A 24,681-nucleotide genomic window follows, 5' to 3' on the forward strand; every position below is an offset into this window, starting at 1 on the left:
GAGGTGACACCGGGGAATCACTTCTCTCTTCTTACCTGTCTTGGTGAAAGCCAGGAATCCTGGGCCCTTAAGGCACTAGAAGATCAGCTCTTCATATGTGCCCACCAGGTTAAGCAAGATTTCCTGTATGTTCTTCTCTGAGAATTCTCTACAGGACTATTGCATGTTATGAGTGATGAGTTCAGACACTCCCACAAGACCTTATTAGCCTAAGATACCTTTTGGCCAGGAGAAACAGTGTCCCTTGTCTTTGATACTTATCTTCATCCTCATAGAAAGCTTTTCTTCCTTCCTTCCTTCCTTCCTTCCTTCCTTCCTTCCTTCCTTCCTTCCTTCCTTCTTCTTTCTTTGTTTCTCTGTCTTTCCTTCCTTCCTTCTTTCTTTCCTTTTTTTTTTTTTTTGGCAGAGTCTCACTCTGTTTCCCAGGCTGTCTCCCAGAGTGCAATGGTGTGATCTCAGCTCACTGCAACCTCCGTTTCCCAAGTTCAAGTGATTCTCCTGCCTCGGCCTCTTGATTAGCTGGGATTACAGGCACGTGTCACCACACCCGGCTAATATTTTGTATTTTTTGATAAAGAGAGTTTCATCATGTTGACCAGGCTAGTTTTGAAAGCCTGACCTTAAGTGATCTGCCTGTCTTGGCCTCCCAAAGAGCTGGGTTTACAAGCCTGAGCCACTGCATCTGGCCATTCTTATAGAAAGCTTTTTTTTTTGGTCACTGAAAAACAAATGAAACAACTTCAGATATGTCAAATGAACCAAGCTTCAGAGTTTAGCCAGGTTTTATTTTTAACACAAATTTTGCTTAAGCCACATTCACTTCCTCTTTTCAGAGAGAGAAGCTTTCTTTCCCCAACCAAAATTCAAATGAGAGAAAAAGCTGTACAAACATTAATGAGCAGTTACAAATAACATTTAACCTTAGAGAAAAGTGAAAACCACAAATTTGTGAACAGAAGAATATCTAGAGAACAAACAAAAACTCTTACCTTAAAGCAGAGCTTCAATTCCAGCTCCGTCAAGTGTGGAATTGGGTCACTTGAGTAAAGTCTGATTTTCAGTTCAAATCAGGGAGATTCAAAACCTAAGAGGGTCCTCACTGGAGACCCTCTGCTGGCTCCAGTGAAGTCAGGTGAATGAAAACTGTTCATGCTGGTACCAAAATCCTAACTGTGGGCAATGCAGTGGGGAATCAATAGAGGCTTCCTTTAGGTCCTTCCATAGTTGCCAAAATGTCAACTTGAAATAAGTGTCAGAATCTACTTTGATTTGAAGAGAGTTTATTTTGAATTTTGAAGAGAGTTTATTCAAATACAAAGTTTGAAGATGGCCTCCTGGGAGACACATATTCCAAAGAATGGAAGTCAGCATTTTGAACTGTAGAAGTTTGACGTCACTTACATAGATAAGGTTTAGAAAGCTTAACAGAATTTCAATATTTTTCTGTATTTGGCTGAATGTATAGTTATAGTAATCCAATTAGACAAGGTAATCTTTTTCTTTTCAGGAAAGGTCTGTTTAACATTCCACACGGAAGATATAAAATTCAGGAGGTAATTAGTGTTACCTTAACTGAGTTAGGTACTGATAGGGTTTGGTTCTGTGTCCTCACCCAAATCTCATAGTGAATTATAATCCCCATAATCCCCACATATCAAGGGAGGGACCTAGTGGGAAGTGATTGGATCATGGGGGCAGTTTCCCCCATGATGTTCTTGTGATAGTGAGTGAGTTCTCATGAGATCTGATGGTTTTATAAGGGGCTCTTTCCCTTTCACACACACGCTCCCCCTTTCTTGCCTCCCACCATGTAAGATGCGCCTGCTTCTCTTCTACCATGATTGTAAGTTTCCTGAGGCCTCCCCAGCCATGTGGAATTGTGAGTCAATTAAACCTCTTTTTATAAATTACCCAGTCTCAAGCAGTTGTTTCTAATGGGGGAAAACAGACTAATACAGGTACAAAGAAGGAGGCAGTTAATCTATCACAAAGATCAGTGGTTAGAAGGAGGTCCGGTCTCTTGTCTCTCCTCATCATTTACAGAAGAACACTGAAGAAGAGAGTTAATCTATAATCTAAGCAGTGGAAGTTACAACTACATGCTCCATGGTTGAGATCACAGTCACATCTCTCAAGACTTAATGTGTTTTCTGGGGTTCCCAGAGCTTTTAAATTTTATTTATTTTCATATTCTCTATGCCTCATTTTTCTTATCTGAAAAGAAAAGCAAGTAATACTACTACTTGCTTCATGGGCTTGCTGCAATATTTAAATGACAAAGAGGAGATAAAGCAATTAGACCCTAGCACATGGTGAGTGCTCAAGGAACATTGGCTGCTCTTATCACAAGGATCGGTGTATAGTAGGCATCTAAAAATACATAAAATAAATTTGAAAAAAGTTTATGGCATAGAAGTAGATAAAGTAATCAGAACCTAGCACATAGTGAGTGCTTATTTAAAAGTACAAGTCCTTTTATTTATTTTTACGTATTTATATTTTTGAGATGGGGTCTTGCTATGTTGCCCAGGCTAATCTCCTGGATTCAAGTGATCCTTCTGCCTCAGCCTCTTGTGTAGCTTTGATTACAGGCATATGCAACCATGCCCAGCAGTATGAGTTCTTTTAACAAACGGATTGACTGAGGTAAACTTGGTCACTGTTTGCTACCCAATGACTGTCTTCTTTTCTATTTATTTTGCCAATCTATCTTACACCTGGATTGTAAATGATCTGCTGTACCAGTTCAAATTGTGTTTAAGTCATAAAAAGGAAAAGTTTGGAAAACCAAAATCAGAAATAATTAGCAAGTGAAATTATAATCACACAGGAAAGGTGTTTAACAAGGGTGAATGAGAGATTCCCAGTGGCATACATCTTATTTAAAATCTTAATTAGAGTTCTGGAAAAGGCAAAGTCATATGCTAAAGTAATGTTAAGGTAATTACATTAGAAATGGATGGAAATGTGAATGCAGGCTAAGGATCTATATAAAGAAGCCGTGGGCCAGGGCAGTGGCTCCCACCTGTAATCTCAGCACTTTGGTAGGTGGAGGCGGGAGGATCACTGGAGGTCAGGAGTCTGAGACCAGCCTGGTCAACATGGTGAAACCTCATCTCTACTAAAATTACAGAAATTAGCCAGGCATGATGGTGTGTGCCTGTAATCCCAGCTACTCAGGAGGCTGAGGCAGAAGCGCTTGAACCCTGGAGCCCGAGGTTGCAATGAGCCAAGATTGCACCACTGCACTCCAGCCTGGGTGACAGAGCAAAGCTCCATCTTAAATAAATAAATAAATAAATAAATAAATAAATAAATAAATAAATAGAAGAAGTCAAAATAAGGCTTTTTTTTTCTTTCCAAAGAGCTCAGAATGTACTATAAACATCTCATTAATCTGTTCAGTGTTTCTAGAAAAGTGAGATAAGGTACTTAATTGAGTCATATTGCTTAAAATTGTTTTAAAAAATTTGTCAGTCTTTTATTTTAAGAAATCAACTAGTTCTATAAAGGATGAATAAGAGAAATCACAGTCCTCAGCCACTTCTCCCTGTCTTCTTTTCCCAAAGGCAACTGCTCTCAAATGCTTTAGCTGATTCTTTGACAGGTCTCTCTATAACTGTAAATAATACTCTTGCATTTCTGTTTATTTTTTCTCACTTTTCGCGATGAGGATTTAGCTCTCTTTCTTGTGTGCCCACCACTACCAAACCTCTGCACATTCCCCATTTCTCCATCCTCCTTAATACAGGGTTACAATTTTGGTCAGATCAAATTATGGTATTAATGGTATTTGCATTATTCTAATATGTTTTATATTCAAAATGGAGGGGCTGGGTGTGGTGCCTCATGCCTGTAATCCCAGCACAATGGGAGGCTGAGGAGGGAAGATCACTTGAGCTCAGGAGTTCAAGACCAGCCCTGGCAACACAGTGAGACCCTTGTCTCTATTGCTTAAAAAAAAGGTAAAAAAAAAAAAAGAATGAAGGTATGTGGTAAACCACTATTAGCTTTTATTTGCTAGACAATTTGGGGGATGAGGGGGTGTTCCCTTGAGTTGTATTTGTCTTGTTTTTTGTTTTTTCATCTTGCGTTATTTGCTTTCTTTTCTGAGACCAGTAATATCTATCACTATTCAACCCCAGTTCTCCAGGTTATCCCTACATCTTTCAGTATGTTGATTCACATCAGGTATCAGACATCAACTTCATGTTCTAGAAAAAAACCCTACCCAAAGTTGTCTGAGTTGTTTTATAGCCAACAATCTCCCTTTACCAACATCCTGTAGACCTCTGCCTCTCCCTGTGTAGATCTCCTTTCTCAAATATTTTCCTATCCTTTTGGTGGAGTACATCCTCTATCCACTAGCTTCCCAAGAAAGAGTATGTGAGAAGTAAAGCTTTTGAGAACCTGCAAGCCTGAAGTATGATTCTTCACTCATACTTGATTTGCAACTTGACTGGCCCATAGAATACTAGGTTGGAAATAATTTTGAAAGCATTGTGTATTAGTCTGTTCTCACACTGCTCATAAAGACATACCCGAGACTGGGTAATTTATAAAGAAAAAAAGGTTTAATGGACTCACAGATCCACGTGACTGGGGAGGCCTCACAATCATGGCGGAAGGCGAAAAGCATGTATTATATGGTAGCAGGCAAGAGAGAATGAAAGTCACGTGAAAGGGAAAATGCCTTATAAAACCATCAGATCTCGTGAGACTTATTCACTACTATGAGAACAGTATGGGGGGACAGCCTCCATGATTCAATTATCTCCCATCAGGTCCCTCCCACAACACGTGGGAATTATGGGAGCTACTATTCAAGATTAGATTTGGGTGGGGACACAGCCAAACCATATCACATGGTTTTACTGTCTTCTATCTTCCAGAGTTCCTTTTGGGAAATCTGAACTTATTCAGATGCCTCAACCTTTGCGTGTTGTGTTTTCTGGAAATGTGTAGGATTTTCTCTTTGTGCATTATTTATCAGTATGGGTTTATGCGATGGTTTGAATATGTCCCCTCCAACATTCAGGTGTTGAAACTTAATGGTCAAGGTGATGGTGTTAAGAGATGGCGCCCTTAAGAGATGATTAGGTGATGAGGGCCCATCCCCTTGTGAATGGGATTAGGTACACTGAAAAAGGGGCTTGATGGAGGAAGTCTGTCCTTTTTTGCAGCCCTCACTAGATACCAAACCTGCCAGTGCCTTGATCTTGGATGCCTCCTCAGCCTCCAGTACTAAGAGAAAATAAATTTCTGTTCTTTGTAAAATACCCAGTCTCAGGAATGTTGTTATAGCAGCACAAACAAAATAAGACAGTTTATTTTCGGGCGTTTGGCTGAGGATTTAGTGAGACTTTCTGTTTTTTCCTAAGGGCTCTTTTTCACTTTCTCTTTTTTTTTCTTTTTTCGTTTTTATTATGAGACAAGGTCTTGCTCTGTTGCCTAGGATGTGGTATAGTAGTGTGATCTTGGCTCACTGTGGTCTCGACCTTCTGGACTCAAGTGCCTCAGCATCCTGGGTAGCTGGGACCACAGGCATGTGCCACTACATCTGGCTAATTTATTATTATTATTATTATTTTGTAGAGATGGGGCCTCACTCTGTTGCCCAGGCTGGTCTCGAACTCCTGGACTCAGAAGATCCTCCTGTCTCAGTCTCCCAAAATGCTGAGATTATAGGTGTGAACTGAAAAATTTTTTTATATTTTTCAATTCTGATTTCATGAGTGCATTGTAATAAAAATTCATGACCTTTCTGAAGACATTGAGAGTTTTGTTGCTCTTCCTGCACACTTTCTGTTTTCACTATATATATTTGTTCCTGTTCAGGTGTTTCTTGAATCTCTCATGCTTGATTACTTGCTCATATTTAAAAGTAGAGGCTTCAAGAGCTGCTTGGAAACTCTGAGTAAGTGAGTGAGGCTTGATCATGGTGAGATTTCCTGTAGGGTGAGCTGCCGGGGCCCTTTGTTGGGGAAGCCCCGATGTCAACATCCATGTGAGTGTATTTGGATCTTTCTTCTTGGGTCTGATAGATTCCCACCTACAAAAGACTTATTTGGTGTTCTGCATGGAAGTAAATAACTGCTGCCATCATTCTGAGATGAGGAGGAAGTTTTGCATTTAGTAGGCATACATCACTTACTTAACCCTCCTGTTTTTTGTTTATTAAAACACGATCTCTGCTTTACCCTCTTCAAAGAGGAAGACTGTCTTCTGGGGGGTTGAGGGAAGGAAATCACCCAGCATTTGGAGGAAGAGAGGGGCATCTAGGGATATAACTGCTTCTCAAACAGCTTTCAACTAACCTTCTTTCTTCCATCACAGCCCTGCCCTTCTTTTCTAGGAGTAGTTGTGCCTTCAATGCCTGAGCCTTGATTATTTGGTAGTTTAAATTGACTTGGTTCTTGGATTTCCCCAGGAGGAAAAAGAGTTCAATTTTTCATCAGTTTTACCAAGTCCCTACCACCTGTTATCTGTTTTGTAGCTTTCAAAAAGTTGGTGCTATTTCTTGTCATGTTCACTGTATCCTTATAGGTTTATGCTTAAAAAACAAAACAATACAAAACCTTTTACCATACCATAGTTGCAGTGCAGATTAGGAGAGAGTGAAAGTGTGTGTTCAATTAGCCAGCCATTCTTTTGCAATTCTGCTTTTTTTATGGTATGTTTAGAGATTTTTTTTTTTTAAATTTTTTTTTTTGAGACACTCGTGTGTCGCCCAGGCAGGAGTGCAGTTACTCCATCTTGGCTCACTGGAAGCTCCGCCTCCCGGATTCACGCCATTCTCCTGCCTCAGCCTCCCGAGTAGCTGGGATTACAGGCACCCACCACCACGACTGGCTAATTGTTTTCTATTTTTAGTAGAGGCGGGGTTTCACCGTGTTAGCCAGGATGGTCTCCATCTCCTGACCTCGTGATCCGCCCGCCTCGGCCCCCCAAAGTGCTGGGATTACAGGCGTGAGCCACCGCGCCCAGCCGTGTTTAGAGATTTTTTTGTAGTTGCCTTCTTTTGGGAAAACCAAAGGCAGCAGACTCTGGGACTGCTGAACTGGGGCTACTTGCTCCATTTCAGTTCTTAAATTTAGAAGTGTGCCTCTGCTTCCCTCGCAGACAGTCCAATTAAAAATAAAAACCTCCAAATCAAGAATCAAGAAACAGTTGTGGGACTCTGATTGCAGAAAGCATTTTCAAAAGCAATTAGCATTCAAATAACTTACCCACTGAAATAGAACAATGGTCTCCCAAGGATGTTCACATTCTAATCCCCAGAACCTGTATGTCAAATTACATGTCAAAGGGGAATTAAAGTAGCAGGTGGAATTAAGGTAGCTAGTCAGCTGACTTTAAAATAGGGAGATTATCCTGGGTCATCTGCTTGGCCTAATGTAGTCACAAGGATCCTTAATTGTGGACGAGGGAGACAGAAGAGTTATTGTCAAAGTTATACGATGTTAGAAAGACTTGACCATCCCTTCCTGGCTTTGAAGATGGAAGGGGAACATGAGCCAAAGAATGCGGATAGCCTCTAGACACTGCACCAGGAAAGGACACAGATTCTCCCCTAGAAGCTCCTGAAGGAACCAGCTCTGCTAACAGCTTTTTTTGTCGGGGAGAGGGGGATCGATTTTTATGTGGGCTTCTCGCAGTGGTTAGAGTCACTCTTCAGAACAATCTCAGCACAGGAAATGCATCACCGAGACTGCCTAGAAAAGTCTGACCAGTAGCACCTTACTGCTTAAAATACACATATTCACAATAACTGACAAATGATAATGTGCCTCACGCAGGAATGTGTTCTCATTTGCAAATCTCTCAACTGGCTGTAGCACTAAACCCTCCACCAACTCCTTCTATCTCATTCACCTGGAAACCAGTCTCAATCACATCTCCCCATGCCTGGAACCAATTCCTTATTAAATCTCTCCCTAAGCAGGTTGCCTCCTGTAGTGTGGGCCAGACTGTGACTTGGGAATCAAGCCTGGCTTCACAGGTTGCATTTCCATCTTCTTGTGCCTTTAGGATAGGACACTGCAAGGAATCCCACAGTTAGCACTCCACCACTTCCCCACTCTAACTGGGGAAAGGAACGTGAGAGAGTCAGAATTCATCCATTTGATTTGTTCACTAAAAAAGGATTCACTTTGGTAGAACTTGTTTGCCTTTGAGACATTTCAGTGAGTTACTTGGGATTCTTTAAAAAGTGGAAGGAAAGGCATCTGAGGGCTGTGACACAATCCAGCCACTTCTGGCCACATGTCAGCTTGCTTGTGCCCACTGGACTCGTCAGAGGGAGGCAGGCCCTGCAGTACCCCCAGTACCCTCAAAGCCTCCTCCTGGCAATTCTGGGCAGGGCCGACATCTGGGCCACATCTAGTCCAAGACTGTCTTTGAAGACCCAATCAAGCTTCTGTCTGAAATTCCACCTTCTTCTGTCCCAGGTGGTTGTGGACACCCCTGCGGGCTTGTACGGAGGATCAGGCACAACCAAGGTTGGCAGACAGGCTCAGAGCACATTTCCATTTACAGGGAACAGAACACAGGCCCCCGTGTGTCCACGGAGCAATGTGTAAGTTGCAGTGGTGAGTAGAGTAAAACCTCTATGTTGAGCACAGTTATCTCTGGCAAACACAGGGGCCTGCAGTCAGTCCACAATGCTGTGGAACACACCTGAGTACATAGTCAGACATTTGCCCCGTAAACAGTAAATGTGTAACATCAGTTACTTAGAGAGGGCCGTCTGTGCTCCAGACATGTGGTTTGCATGAGGAGAATGGCTGCCACTCAAAGTAGCAAAGGCACGCAGGGTTCACCCAAAAAGTTACGGTGTACGGACTTCACTCTGTTCAATATGGATTTGGTTTTGTGGAATCCAAATGCACTCATTTACTTCACAGCCTTGGATTTGCCTGTTTGGGGATCTATCTATCTATCTATCTATCTATCTATCTATCTATCTATCTATCTAGATATTTATATCTATTTATTTTCTTATCATAACATCAGTGACTTGTCTGAATATCATTATATCATCATTGTTCAACAGTGGGGGAAAAATCAGACTCTTCATATGAACAGGGCTGCTTGAGGCATTTCAGCTGTTTGCCACCTCCATTCAGATTATTCCTATCACAGCTCAGCTGGTGACCCGAAGCTAAGCGACAGGCGCAAGGATCCTGCGGGTCTTCCAGATGGTTGTGTTCACCTCCTACCTGAGAGACTCTTTACACAGAAAATGAGTCACCCCACTCAAAAGGAGTGGGGACAGGGGCAGGGACAGGACATGAGAACCACAGATAACCAAGGTGTTTCTTCCAAGTGGTCAGTTTAAAACAGACAATGACCAGCCATCCATCCCTGAAAAAAAACCAAAAGACAAACCACACCAAAAAAAATTTATTCAGAATCAAAGACAAAATACGGTGTGAGAGCCAGGCTGGAGGGGCTCTTTCTCAGGGTGCATCCCTTCCTCAGTCTCCTATCTCTTTCCTCCTATGTGTGAGGAACAGTGAGACATAAAGACCTGCGGAGCACGTGCTCGGGCTGGAGGCTGATGCTGACCACTTGTGGGCACAGACCAAGGGGCAGAGATGCAGAAAGCTGCACATCTATCCACTACCATGGCTTAGGGACACCTGCTCACGGAGGTTTCAGAGACAGCCTCCACTCTAGCCTTCACACAAGACATCTCCTTCACACAAGACAGCACATGGCAGCTGTCGCGGAAGTCCAGGGACCCATCCAGTGCATCAGCGATGAGCATGTTGAACTCTTTAAGGCCATGATCATGGTGGCCCTGGCATACGCACTTCAATGCCCGAGTCACCAGTGAAGCTCCAATGTCTCCTGAGCATCTTCTCTTTGCTGTCGGGCGGTGCACTGCCATGTTCAGAGCTGTCATCTTTCAGCAGCTCCTCCTTACATTCTGCATCCTTGTCCAGGAAGGTCCCTGGGTCCAGCTCTCCCAGGCTGGCTACAGAGCCACTGGGCTGCATCCCCAGGGCTTTGGTGGCTACTCGGTCACCTGGTAGGTCAGAGGGCTCAGGATCAGCGATGCTTGGGGGTCTTGTGATGCTTCTGCTGGGCTCAGACAAGGGGATTCCCTTGGATCCCCTGGTGGGATTGGTGCCGGGGGACTGTTATCTGCTGGGCCGCACTGTGGAGGCAGCAGCTGCTGCTGCTGCATACCTGGAAAGCACTGTATGCTGGGGAGGAGTTGGAGGCTGGCTCACCACTGCCTCATAAGGAGGAGTTAAGTAGTTTAGCAAAAGCCTGAAATAAAAAGGCAGCACTGAGTGATTGAAGGCTTCTCGGCAGGGGTCAGGTTGATTTCATGTTGCCGATGCTGGGCCTGAAGGCAGTGCTTGGCTTGGCGGTGGTGGCCAAGGCAGCAGCAGCTAAGGATGATGATGATGGTCCACACCAGCCAGAGCTACCAGAGTTCTAGTAGTAGTTGCAGCACTGAGACTGTCCACAGCAGTGATCTGTGTCACAGATGTAGCTTTGATTATTGGTATCCATTCAGGCTTCCTTATCCTGTGGGGGTTCAGCCTGGCTGACAGGGGGCTGGGCAGCACCAGGAGGAGCAGGAGCGCCATGCCACCCAGGAGACTTCTCCTCTCCATCCCCCTCCTGCTCCTGCCCCTCTGCCATGGCACTGCCACCTCCCTCCTCCCTCTCCTCCTCTACCCTCTTCTTCCTTGTTCCTTCTTTTTTCTGCTGACAATTTGACTTCAGCCCAGTAAGGCTAATTTCGGACTTCTGACTGTTAGAACTGTAAGATAATAAATTTGTGTTGTTTCGAGTCACTAAGTTCGTGGTAATATGTGAAAGCACCGATAGGAAATGAATATACTCACTATATATTTAAAAAATAAAGTATGATTCATATTAGCTTAAAATCTGAGAACCCAGAAACAAATCCATGCACCTACAGTGAACTCATTTTCCACAAAGGTGCCAAGAACATACATTGGAGAATGGGCAGTCTCTTCAATCAATGGTGCTGGGAGAATTGGGTGCCATATGCAGAAGAATGAAACTAGGTCCCTATCTCTTACCATATACAAAAATGAAATAAAAATGAATTAAAGACTTAAATCTAAGGCTTCAAACTATGTAACTACTACAAGAAAAAATTGGAGAAACTCTCCAGGACGTTGGACTGGGCAAAGATTTCTTGAGTAATACCCCACAAGCATAGGCTACCAAAGCAAAAATGGACAAATGAGATTTTGTCAAGTTAAAAAGCTTCTGTACAGCAAAAGAAACAATCAGCAAGTCAAGAGACAACCCACAGAATGGGAGAAAATATCTGCAAACTATCCACCTGACAAGCGATTAATAGTTAGTATATATAAGGTGTTCAAACAACTCTATAGGAAAAAATCTAATAATCCAATTATAAAATAGGAAAAAGATTTGAATTGATATTTCTCAAAAGAAGACATACAAATGGCAAACAGGCATATGAAAATGTGTTCAACATCATTGATCATAAAAGAAATGTAAATCAAACTTACAATGAGATATCATCTCACCCCAGTTAAAATGGCTTATATCCAAAAGGCAATAACCTATGGAGAGGATGTAGAGAAAAGCAAACCCTTTGGACACTGTTGGTGGGAATGCAAATTAGTACAACTACCGTGGAGAACAGTTTAGAGGTTCTTCAAAAAACTAAAAATAGAGCTACCATATGATCCAGCAATCATACTGCTGGGTATATAACCCCCCAAAAGGGAAATCAGCATTATCAAAGAGATATCTACACTCCCATGTTTGTTGCAGCACTGTTCACAATAGCCAAGATTTGGTAGCAACCTGAGTGTCCATTGACAGATGAATGGATAAAGAAAATATGGTACATATACACAATGGAGTACTATGCAACCATAAAAAAGAATTAGATCCTGCCATTTGCAACAACATGGATGAAACTGGAGGTCATTATGTTAAGTGAAAATAAGCCAGGCACAGAAAGACAAACGTTACATGTTCTCACTTATTTGTGAGATGTAAAAACCAAAACAAGCACATAGGGATAGAGAGTAGAAGGATGGTTACTAGAGGCTGGGAAGGGTAGTAGGGGTTGGTAGAGGGGAGGTGGAGATGATTAATGAGTACAAAAAAAAAAAAAAAGAAATAATGAATAGAGCATAGTATTTGATAACACAACAAGGTGACTATAGTAAAAATAATTTAATTGTTTATTTTAAAATAACTAAGACTATAACTGAATTATTTGTACAAAGGATAAATGCTTGAGGGAATGGATATCCCATTTTACATGGTATGATTATTACACATTGCATGCCTGTTTCAAAACATCACATGTATCCCCATAAATATCTATACCTACTATGTACCCACAAAAAATTAAAAACTAAAAAAAAATTAAATAAAGAACTCCAAAAAATGAGGTTTTCAACAGATTGATTACATTAACTCTGCCCTCCAATTCCTTGTCTAGAGGAAGATTATATGGAAGTAATGACAGTGAAGCTTCAGGACTTTTGCTACACAGGTATCAAGAATATTGAAGTTGTAGTGTGTCCTAGGTAGAAAGGAGAAGCTAGGTTGCAGCCGAGAAGCATCCCTGGTGAATTGTCCCAAGAGATCTTAGGAGAAAGGTTTCTGAATCTCCAAAACTCCAGTTATTTGTTGTGATTTCTGTTCCTATTCTGAATAAATTCATACCTAATTTTGTTTTGGTAGTTTTGTATTGCTTTTCTTATAGAGAACTCCCCAAGTTGTATCTGCTCTAGGCCCCAAATACTGAGATCCACTCTGCCCTTGCCTTTTTCTTGTTTATTATTTATTTAATTTTTTTTTATTGAGATGGGGTCTTACCCCTTTACCCAGGCTGCAGTGCAGTGACACAATCACGGCTCACTGCAGCCTCTGCCTCCCAAGCTCAAGCATCCTCCCACCTCAGCCTTCTGAGTAGCTGGGACTACAGGCATGTGTCACCACATCCGGTATTTTTGTTTTGAAACAGGCATGCAATGTGTAATAATCATACCATGTAATTTTTGGTATTTTTGGTGGAGATGGGGCTTCACCATGTTGCCCAGGCTAGTTTCGAATGCCTGAGCTTAAGTGATCCACCTGACTTGGCCTCCCAAAGTGCTGGGATTACAGGCGTGAGCCACTGTGCCTAGCTGCATTTTTCTTTTTTAAATAGATGTAGTCCAGTCTGGTGGCTCACATTGTAACTCCAGCACTTTGGGAGGCTGAGGTGGGAGGATCACTTGAGCCCAGGAGTTCGAGGCTAGCCTGGGCGACAAAGTGAGACCCCCAATCTCTACAAAAAATGAGAAAAATTAAAGAGGCTTGGTGGCGCATGCCTGTAGTCTCAGCTACTCAGGAGGCTGATGCGGGAGGATCACTTGAGTCTGGGAGGCCGAGGGTGCAGCGAGCCGTGATCGCGCCACTGCATTCCAGCCTGGGCAACAGAATGAGACCCCATTTCGAAAAAAAAAAAAAAAAAAGACGTAAAACATCATAATATACATGCATATATACATACATAATTATTTTAATCATTGAGAAAGGAAAAAAAAAGTTGCAGTTAAGGTTCAAGTAACTAACAAAACACCCCAAACCCAGGCCCTTTTATAATATCAAATCTGCCAATGGGATTTGAAGTGAAATATATCCGTGTCTGGATGTATTTTAAGAATGTTTGTCAAAATTGTTTCTGATCCTATCACAATCTTAAGACAACAGGACACACTCTAAAGATGGGGAATGGGAAGAGTCATCTGAAAAGAATTTGACACACTAGAATTGAACTGAATTCAATTCAGATAAGCAAACATTAGTTGCATACCTGAGCAAATGGGGCTCTGTGCTTTCTCTGAGGTGTGAGAAGAGGGGTGGCAGGGGAATGACTGATTACAGTTGTTAAGAATAGGTATCCTCAGGCCGGGTGCGGTGGCTCACGCCTGTAATCCCAGCACTTTGGGAGGCTGAGGCGGGTGGGTCACCTGAGGTCAGGAGTTTGAGACCAGCCTGGCCAACATAGTAAAACTTGGTGTCTACTAAAAATACAAAAATTAGCCCGGCGTGGTGGCGGGTACCTGTAATCCCAGCTACTTGGGAGGCTGAGGCAGAAGAATCGCTTGAACCCGGGAGATGGAGGTTGCAGTGAGCCGAGATCGTGCCATTGTACTCTAGCCTGGGCAACAAGAGCAAAACTCTGTCTCAAAAAAAAAAAAAAAAAAAAAAGGCATCCTTAACTATCTACCAGTTTCAACACTGCATTTTCATTCCAGAGAACTAGGGAGTCCATCTTTGTTTCCCAATGTTTTTAATGATGTAAAATGCACTTACAAGTGGTTAATATGGTTAATACTATAATATGTAGTTAATACCACCTAACTATAAACTTACAAGTGGTTAATACAAGTAGTTAATACAAAAGAGGTTGTGCTAACCAATCACTTTTAAATGTATAGTTCGGTGGTATTAACTACATTCATATTGTTGTATAACCATCACCACCATCCATCTCCAGTACACTTTTTACTTTTAATACATTTTAAAATTCCATCATATTTTTGTTTTTAGATGAGGAAATTTATGACTGGGCATCAGTCTTTGTATAATGTTCAGAATAGCTTACCATGAGAAACTGTTAAAACTTCTTCACGTGTATCAACTCGTTTAATCCCGTCAGCAAGACTTTGAAGTAGAGTCTAAATCACCTTAAAGATGAAAAAACTGAGATGCAGAACGGGTAACAAATAAAGCAGATAAGATTTGAACACAGGTAATCTACGTATGTAACCACTATGTTCTATTGATTCCAGAGCATTTTCTGCCAATAAAGATTCTCATGAAATGTCGCCAACAGGGGATAAGGTAAATACCTTGTCATAGGACGATGGGTCTCATCCACCTTTTCTGCTCTCACATACTGGATTGTTATGGCAGCCTCATTACTAACACTGGTTGCCTGGGGCAGGAATTCTCACTGGTGGTAGTGGTAAACAGGGCATATGAGTCCCTGTGCTTTGAACAAACCGACCCCCGCAGGTGATGTGTATGTGACCTATGAGAAGTTGGTTGTAGAATTCTGTTGCAGAAGGATATTTATTGGTGTAGGGGGAAAGAAAGCAGGTCACAAAAAAGTATGCATAAAAACAGGTGTGATCTTATTTTTGTAAATATTTGTGTGTATATATATGAAAATTAGACAAACAGCTATTTTTTCTTTCATTTCTACATTTACTATGTATTAATTTTGTTTCAAGGGGAAAAAAAATCAACAAACTTAAAGAAAGTTTCAGCAAGTAAACCTCTATGGAGGGTTATTCCAGGAAGCCCTTGGCTGAGAAGTGGTGCTCCAGGAGTCTTTGGTGTTCTAGGAGTCTTTGGTGCTCCAGGAAATTGACAGCCCTTGGGAAAGACCGAAATTCTTTACCATGGGTGGTGCTTCAGGGAGAACAACGATTTCTGAAGGAAGCCTGGCTAACCAGGAAGACACCTGGTTTAGGGGCCAAAGCCAACACTTCAAACACATTTTTTGCTCAAATTTAGGAAGAGAGCTGATCACCAAGAAGTTGGAAACTTTTTCCTAACTTGTTTACACATCAAGCTGTTATGTGCTATCTTTGTATATATAATGTGCCTGAATGTCCTTGAGGTGTTTGTTGTTGTGGTGGTGTACACCATACTAAAGACAGGGAGAAGAGATTTGTAAACTTTTATGATGTGAAATGCACAGTTATTGTGAAGGTGCAATGCATGATGTTAATAATGGTTAAGTCAAATATAAAAAGTTGAGCATGCAGAGACAGTAGAGGATATAATTTTTAATTAAGATCCCAACATAAAAGGCAAAGATACAAAGGTTTTGTGCTGCATAGGACAAACATTTATGGCTTTTTATTTATGTCTAGGACATTGAGACAATGCATTGCAGTTATCTGGTGTCATTCACAGCAATTCAGGACAGGTGTGGTGCTTATGGCATCAGGGACACAGCCTCCTTCTTGTTGCTCCACTTTGCATGGCCTCAACTTCATGATCTAAGATAGCAGCATCTATGTTTCAAGCAGCAGGTCAGAGGAAGAGGAAAAGAAACTGGCCCCACATGACAGTCCTACCTATTTCCACTTACATACAAGGAGATGGAAAATGTTGTCTTTATGTTTGGCAGCTGTTTATAAAACAACAAAAACTGGAGCATGTATTAACACATGTGAATGAAAGAATGGATATTGGGGGACAACCAGTACCCTCTGCCACAAGCATCTATTGCAGGATGTCTCCACCTTGGCAACACTGACATTCTGGGTGAGATCATTCTTTGTTCCAGTCCTGTGCATTGTGGAATGGTTTCACAGCATCCCTGGCTTCTATTACTAGGAGCATTCCCTTGGTTACGACAACCAGAAATGTCTCTAGGTATTGCTAAATGTTCCCCTCAGGATGACCTCTCCACTTCCTGTTGAGAACCACTGATTTACTGTCTGCAGAAACTGTGTTAATCACTGAAGAGACAAACCATAAATGAGATAATTTCACATGGCAATAAGTGCCATGATGAAAATAAAACAGGATAAGAAGGCAGACAGGCCTGGGATGCAACATTTACTACATGCAAATGTCCTGACAGGGTAAAGAATTTGGCTTGTTGCAAGAAGAATCAGAATGCAGACATGTCAGGATCTGAATCCTAGGGAAAGAACAACAAAAAGAATACAGGTGTGATTGGCAGAGCAGGTGGACTGACTTGAGGCTGGAGAGTAGATGGGAGCCTGGTGAGGTCTTGGTGTTTGATCTTGGTGGTTTGATCTTTACTGCAGTGGGAAAGAATTGGAAGACAAGCAGGGAATGACATGATCAGTGTTTTTTTTTTTTTCTTTTAAACCAGGTGGCTGCTGAGGGCATGTATATGAGAGAAGCATTAGAGAAGATACAGGGAGATGAGGAGGTTGTCATAGTCCATGTGAGAGATGATGATGGCTTGCAATTAGGCAGTGGCAATGGCAATGGAGAAATACTATTGAAGGAGAAAAGTAACTAAGACAGGAGATGGTTAAGGCTATCTTTGACTTATCCAAATGGCTAATGGGGAAGACGGAGTGGTGTTAAAGGGTAATTGTTTTCCACATCCCTTGAAATGCAGTTCAGGCCTTACAGATCTGTCCTGTATGCTCCTGTATTAATTTACTATGGCAGCAGTAACAAATAATCACAAACTTCACGGCTTGAAACAATAAATTTATTCCCATAGTTCTGGAGGCCAGGAAGTCCCGTATCAGTTTTATGGGTATCTAGAGACTCTGGGGAAGAATCTGTTCCATGCCTCCTCCGGCTTCTGGTGACTGTCAGCATTCCTTTGCTGCAGCTCCATCATTCCAATCTCTGCCTCTGTGGTCACTGTGCTTTCTCCTCTGCTGTGTGGTAATATCTTCCTTTGCTTCTATCTAAGCACAGATGTAGCCGCATTTAGGGCACACCCAGATTATCCAGGATAATCTTTCCATCTCAAGACTTTAACTTAATCACACCTTTTGCTATAGAAGAGAACATTTCCAGGTTCCAGGGATTGGTATAGGGATATCTTTTGGGAGGTCATAATTAAGCCTACCACAGTTCCTAAAGTGTTTGAAATCATTTCTGGTGCAACTAATAAGGTCGTGTTTGTGTAGCGATCAAAGCAGAAAGAAACACTGTGAAAGTAATTTTAAAAATGCTGTTCAGTAATGTTAAAAAAGGAAAAGAATTTCATAAGTGGATTTTCAAGATTACTAAGAAAGGGATGAAAAAATACAGGAGGGTTCCATGGACTTTAGACAGATCATCCTAGACATTAAAGTCAATGTTTAAAAGCATGGTTATATTCACACATTGTATAGTGGGCACTCAAATGCACAATGGTCTGTCATGTTAGTAGGGCTGGGAATTAAGATAGGAGGGACAGCGAGAAGGCCGTGGACACTGGAATGGGAATGCAGAACTGAACCAGCCCACAGAGGCAGGGCAAGACAACAGGTTCAGGTACATCTAAGTAGCTGTGGCTAGCAGGTCCAATGATGAAGCAGGAGTGACATGCAGGAAAGCAGAGATCACGAACAACTCCAAGAATGGGTAATATCTAGAGATCCAGGCAGGCTGCTGGCATCAGGCTAATATCTCAGAAAGTAGTTAAACTTTAGGCTCTTGATTGGGGTTCCAGGGCAGGACTCCGTCACTGAAAGCGAATCCTAGTTCTCAGCATACTAGGATAAATAGCCAAGAGAGGAACTTAGGCCCTAAAGAACAAGGCATGAATCTAATTAGCAGCACTGGGGTCCAAGATAGAGCTGGACAAACAACAAGGATAACTCATCCCAAGTTCTGAAGTGCTTATCCAGAACTTGCTAAGTGCTACTTCCTAAAGACCAGTACCTCCAGGCAGATTTGCAAGTAGGAGGAAAGTCTAATAATACTTTATGTAATTCTGATGGAAAAAGGCAAGAATAACATTCCTGTGTTTGCATTTATAATACAGCCTAAGACATACAACATAAACAAGTCATTATTGACAATGGGAAGTAATTTAACATGCAACATAATTAAGTCCATGAAATAAATATTTACTTATATAATACAATTTTCTAAACACCACCATTATTAAGGAGAGTACTAGGAAAAACTAACAAACATAGTATGTGAAACAGTTGGGTATGGTGGTAAAGGGCACAGGCTCTGGAGCCACAACTGACTAATACATTGCAATATTTTGTTTAACAAATTATAGCTGGTCTGCGTATAAACAGAAGAGCGATATCTGGGGGATCAGGATACCTAAATTCTAGACTTACATCCTGGCCCTGAATCTAACTATCAATGTTGCCTTGGAAAAACTGCTCAAACTTTTGAGGTCTAAAGTTTCAGACCTGTAAACTTGAGAGGGTTGAGGTCCTAGGTCCCTTAAATGTAAACTTCAAAATGCTTTTTTGGGAATCTTTCAAATCTTCAAGCTTTTCAAAGTCCACCCAGACTTTCTCCTTACTATACAGTCTGAACAACTTTGAGAATCACCGTATTATCTTTGTTTATATAGTAATCCTGATCTAAATTTTATTATTCCCATTTTGGAGACAAGGAAATAGAGGCCTAGGCTAGCATGGCTAAATAAGCGATAAAGCTGGGATTAGATTTTAACTCTGCCCATTTTAAAACTGTGCATTTTCTACTTTTCTGTATGTTATTCTGATATTAGACTTAATTTTCACATAGTAGGCTAGGATTCCAAGCACTCAATATCTATATATTTACCGAGATAGCTCTTACTTTGATATTTCTAAGTCTATACTTTGAGCTAACATTTGTTCAGTTCTCTCCTATTTCAGCACTCCCTCTTCTTGTTATTTATGGTGTTGTCAGCCCATATGGTCTAACTCCCATTTCTTACTCCTGTTGAACGTCTCCTACATGTCTGTTTTTTAGCAGTAACTCCTGACTTTTATCTGAAATAAAATTTTTATGTACTTGCTCATTTCATCCACTTCATGATGAAAAAAATTAGCTAGGTGTGAAGTTGGTACTAAAATTTTAATAAACAGAGGACGAAACAAAGACAAGAGAAATAAAAACTCCAGTAATTATTTTCCTTTTTTTAAATATTTAGGTTTCTATGAGACAAGGAAGATGATTTCATGTCTAAACACTGGAACAACTGAAATCATATTAATATTATAATCACTGTCATCTTCTAAAGGAAATTCTAAATGAATATTTGAATGGAAAAATAGCATTTAATATTTAACTTTCAGAATATAGAAACATTGTAGAAAGACTGTGTGATACCAGTGTATGTATTTTTGAGGTAATATTTATATAGCTAGTTACTCTCACAACCAAGGGAAACAAATACTGCTTTCTGGATATGTTCTACGTTAACTTGTCAAGAATTCTACACTGTTGTAAAATAAATGCAGTTCAGTGGTATAGCAGTTATACAAATATGTGTAAACTCTATTACTAGATTAACTTGAAACAGTAGAGTGGTTACTAATTTTGTGTTATTAACAAAAATATCAACAAAAAACAGACCAAAATGTGCAGGGGCACAATAACAAAATATAATTATCAATATAGCTATTTTATTAGAGTAAATCATAGTATCATCAGGCTTAAAAAAAACTAAGGTCATTGTTTTTTCTGACTCTTCCTTATAAATACAGTGGATAACTCTGATCAGTTATCCTTATTTACATTCCCTTGTACAAATTTGCTGATATTGAACACTATTTTCAAACACATCATCATCTGATTAAATAGGTGATCATTACTGAAAACTCATCAAAGCTTTCAAGGCTATTAATGGTTTCGTGCAACTTAAAACTTCTAATTTTGGAAGTAACTGGCCAAGGAATTTTTTCCTTTTATTGGTAAACAGCCACCATATATCAGTGACATTATCAATATGTAAATATGGTATTTAACATGCTTGTATTTTTCTTAAGAGCTGGAATACAGACTTCACAATATATCTGAAACATCATCAAATATTTTGATAATGCCTACAATATAACCTATGTGTGACATTAAAAAAAAATCCGAACTGGTCATAGTGCATTTTTCTGAACTTAAATTTCCTAGAGGCTAACATAACAAAATTCTCATTTTGACACAGTATATTGCAAGCGTCTTTTATAAAGTTCACAGTCTTTTCTTGTTGCCTCTTTCTAAACGATCCTGTAAGGAAAAAAAATATGATTTATGTAGTACAGCAAAGAGAAACAATTCATAGACATGACAAGGACTTTTAAAAAACATTCTCTCTTCTATGTATACTTATGAAAATAATTAAATGTGAAAAAAAGGATTGAGACAGTCTAAAATTTTAAAAACTATAAAATTTGTGGTTTTTACTTAGGAAAAAGAACGCTCTTGGTAAGTTCATTTTTCCACTTGCCTTAATCTATTTTGCTTTTGTTTCACAGGTTACACCAGGAAAACATGATTTCTAAAATTCCCCTACTGTTAACCCAATTAAGCTTTTTGGCAAACGAAAAGAAGGAAGGGACAAAAATCCCAGCTAGGGTGGCTTTGATTTTGTCCTTCAGATATTTGCCAACAGAACTGACTTCTCAAATTATACTCGGCTGATCATGTTATAAAGATGACTATAATACATCTTTTAAAACTGAAGGAAAATGGAATAGAAATTAATCTTAAGAGATCACTTGTGCTAAGAAAGTAAATGTCTACATCAAGAAAAAGATCTCATAAAATGGGGTTGCAGAGTGTTATTGCTTGTATAAAGAAGTTCGTCAAGCTCTTGTTCAGGCTCAACATTAATGCTTCCGTAGCAACTTTAGTAACATTAACTTTTGCAATCAAATAAGACGACAACAGTACAGGAGGTAAACATACTACTACTTTCACAGGTTTACAGGTGTGGCCCCTTTTGATAAAAATCAAAGCTTTAATGAAGCTATTATGGACAAGTCCCTTAAGTGATGGCTGATTTTCCAAAATGGAATTTAAAAACTGGCAGGTGCTGATGCTTTTGTGCAGCCAAAAATCTCTAGTTAGTTCTGTTTTTCTTTTTTCAGAAGAGAGGCAGGGCAAATAAGGAAAGGCAAAGACTACATGTTTTGAAGGGACGGTTTTCTAGTATTTATTTAGTGACTATAACAGGGAGGAGATCAGATGGGGAAATCCAAAAGGATGTAAAATATGCAAATTGGGATCTGTTTACAGTAAAGAAATCAGCATTTCCCTCTTTAACCTTTGTTTCCTTAATATTTTAATAATCCTTTGTTTTATGATTGTTCCACTGAAAGTATGTCAACTATGTAAAATTCAGAAAGTTAGTTCCAAAGAACCTTAGGATATAATTCAATATCTAAGATTAGTTTGACAACAGAAGTAAAATTCATGAGGACAATTTGATAGAGCTTTTTACCATAAAGGGTCTATAACTATCTTTTGCTTCTCAAGCAGGGCTCAGATGGTGAACACTGAAACTCAAGAGTTAAAGAAAAGGGTTCTCGGCTGGGCATGGGGGCTTGCACCCATGATCCCAGCACTTTGGAAGGCCCGGGTGGGCGGACTGCTTGAGGTCAGGAGTTCGAGACCAGCCTGGCCAATATGGCAAAACCCTGTCTCTACTAAAAATACCAAACTTAGCTGCACATGGTGGCATGCGCTTGTAGTACCAGTGACTCAGAAGGTTGAGGCACAAGAATCGCTTGAATTGGTGAGGTGGAGGTTGCAGTGAACTGAGATTGTGCCACTTAACTCCAGCCTGGGTGACAGAGTGAAACACTGTCTCAAAAAAACAAAACGAAACAAAACAAAACAAACGAACAGAAAAAAAACCCCAGAACAAAACAAACAGGGCACTCGATGATATCTAAATCTGAGAAACTTATACAGGGTCTCATATTGGACAATGGTGGGGGGTGGGTAGGTGAAGGAAAAAAATGTAACCAATCAGGACATAATAAATAGCATTCTTGATTAGAAATATATAAAGTGGCCGGGCGCGGTGGCTCAAGCCTGTAATCCCAGCACTTTGGGAGGCCGAGACGGGTGGATCACGAGGTCAGGAGATCGAGACCATCCTGGCTAACACGGTGAAACCCCGTCTCTACTAAAAAAATACAAAAAACTAGCCGGGCGGCGAGGTGGGCGCCTGTAGTCCCAGCTACTTGGGAGGCTGAGGCAGGAGAATGGCCTAAACCCGGGAGGCGGAGCTTGCAGTGAGTTGAGATCCGGCCACTGCACTCCAGCCTGGGCGGCAGAGCGAGACTCCTGTCTCAAAAAAAAAAAAAAAAAAAAAAAAAAGAAATATATAAAGTGCTTTCTTATACAGGATCTGCTTTAATTTTCATAAGGTATTATAACCTTTATTTAAGTATTAAAGTACCTGAGGAGCACAGATGTCAAATGAATCACCTGTGGGTTACAGAAGTGGTATACTATGGAGCTGAGATTTTGTTTTCCTTCAAACAGAGATATTACGGGAAATTGGTTTTAGAGGTGATGAAAAAGTATACACATCAAACAGGGTGGTAAGGCACCTCTGGGATTATCAATAGTATAAAAGCCACCACCACTTCTTGGGCTGGAGGGATGAGGTTATGGAGCCCAGGTGTGAAGGCCAGTAATTAGAAGCTGCCCAGTGGGACCTGAGACCATGGAGGGAAGGAACTGGAGCCAAAAAGGAGAAGGCCCCTACAGCGGAGAGAGTAGAAGAAATCCCCGGCTTTCTCCTTCCTCCTGCCTTCAGTCTTCTAGTGCCTGCCACTGGCTAAACCTGCCCAGACTGAGTCAGACAGCAAGGAAGCTTTGGAAACAGACCTCCCAGAGATACAGAGTAAAGCAGTGGTGAGAGGAGAATGGATCTAAGAACACAATCCAATGACCAGCAAAGGCCAAATAATATAGTGGTTAATGACGGAGGTTCTGGAGAAAGATTCTCTGACTTTGAATGCTATCACTTTCTAGTAACTTTGGGTAAATTATATAACATCTCTGGGTCTCAGTTTCCTCATTCACAAAATAGGGATATTAAAATAGTTTCAATTACTGAGCTGTCATGGAGAGTAAACAAAACAACATATATGAAGCCCTTAGCCAAGTGCTTAGTCCAGAGCATACTCTCAACAAATGTCATCTAATAAATATTTCAAAAATTGGATACAAGCAGAAATTAGATCAAGCCCTAAATGTGCTATCAAACAAGGCCCTACTGTTGGCATGGTGTCTGGCATAATCTGGGACGAGGTCTTTTCCACGGAAACAGGTATAACAACTATGTTCTTGGGAAGGAATCACTCTTTTTTTTTGAGATGGAGTCTCGCTCTGTCACCCAGGCTGGACTACAGTGGTGCGATCTTGGCTTACTACAACCTCCACCTCCCAGGTTCAAGTGATTCTCCTGCCTCAGCCTCCCGAGTAGCTGGGATTACAGGCACTTGCCACCACGCCTGGCTAATTTTTCGTATTTTCAGTAGAGACAGGGTTTTAGTGTGTTAGCCTGGATGGTCTTGATCTGACCTCATGATCTGCCTCGGCCTTCCGAAGTGCTGGGATTAAAGAAAGATATGAGCCACCATGCCCAGTCAGGAATCACTCTTAAAAGCTTTCTACATCCTTTACCAAGAATTCAGCAGCTCCAGGCTGACTGTGGCTTTTTTGTGGGGAGGAAACGGGTTGAGGAAATCTCACTGTTACATACATTCTTCAGAATTGAGAGAACCAATGGCTGTTACCACAATGGAGACATTCAACAATGGATACTGGCCATAAGAAATTGAGGGCATACTTCTGGTTTTCCTTTCTCCATTCAAGGATCTAAGTATGTCTGACATCACGGCAAAGTCCACTAATGTCGATACTCAACCTGTAAGAGTAAACCTTAATCTCACAAATAGGGGGAAAATGTTGTATTTCTAGGCAAGAGGTCTCTGAAGTGACTTCTTCATTTTCCAATGTGGATCTTGAAAGATACCATGGAATAATGATCAAGCCCTGAATAGGTCAGCAATTTTAGGATCTCTATTTTCGGGCTGGGGAAGGGGTGGTTTGCTGACAATCTACCTATCTGCTCCAGGCCATGTGAACTGAGCCCTTAGTGTTCCTGGGATTGGAGCATACAGGGTATTCACCCTTCTCTGGCTACTCTGTCTCCTGCTATTGTCAAAGTAGGCTAGT

At 40.9% G+C, this 24,681-nt stretch overlaps 1 protein-coding gene and 1 pseudogene across 4 annotated transcripts in view; both read right to left on the reverse strand.

Annotated features, from left to right (window-relative positions):
• Positions 1-9,634: 9,634 nt before the first annotated feature.
• LOC104677417 lies at positions 9,635-10,634 on the reverse strand (annotated as a pseudogene).
• Positions 10,635-15,810: 5,176 nt separating this feature from the next.
• The window catches only part of BCAP29 (B cell receptor associated protein 29), a 41,749-nt gene continuing 32,878 nt past the window's right edge, over positions 15,811-24,681 (reverse strand). For all 4 annotated transcript variants that reach the window (XM_010382427.2, XM_010382430.2, XM_010382428.2 and 1 more), the window contains one exon: positions 15,811-20,709. In XM_010382427.2, the coding sequence (XP_010380729.1) occupies positions 20,674-20,709 (36 nt within the window). In that variant the 3' untranslated portion in view covers positions 15,811-20,673. The remainder of the gene's footprint in view (positions 20,710-24,681) is intronic.

Source organism: Rhinopithecus roxellana, chromosome 6 (genome assembly GCF_007565055.1).
Source record: "Rhinopithecus roxellana isolate Shanxi Qingling chromosome 6, ASM756505v1, whole genome shotgun sequence".
Taxonomy (NCBI): domain Eukaryota; kingdom Metazoa; phylum Chordata; class Mammalia; order Primates; family Cercopithecidae; genus Rhinopithecus; species Rhinopithecus roxellana.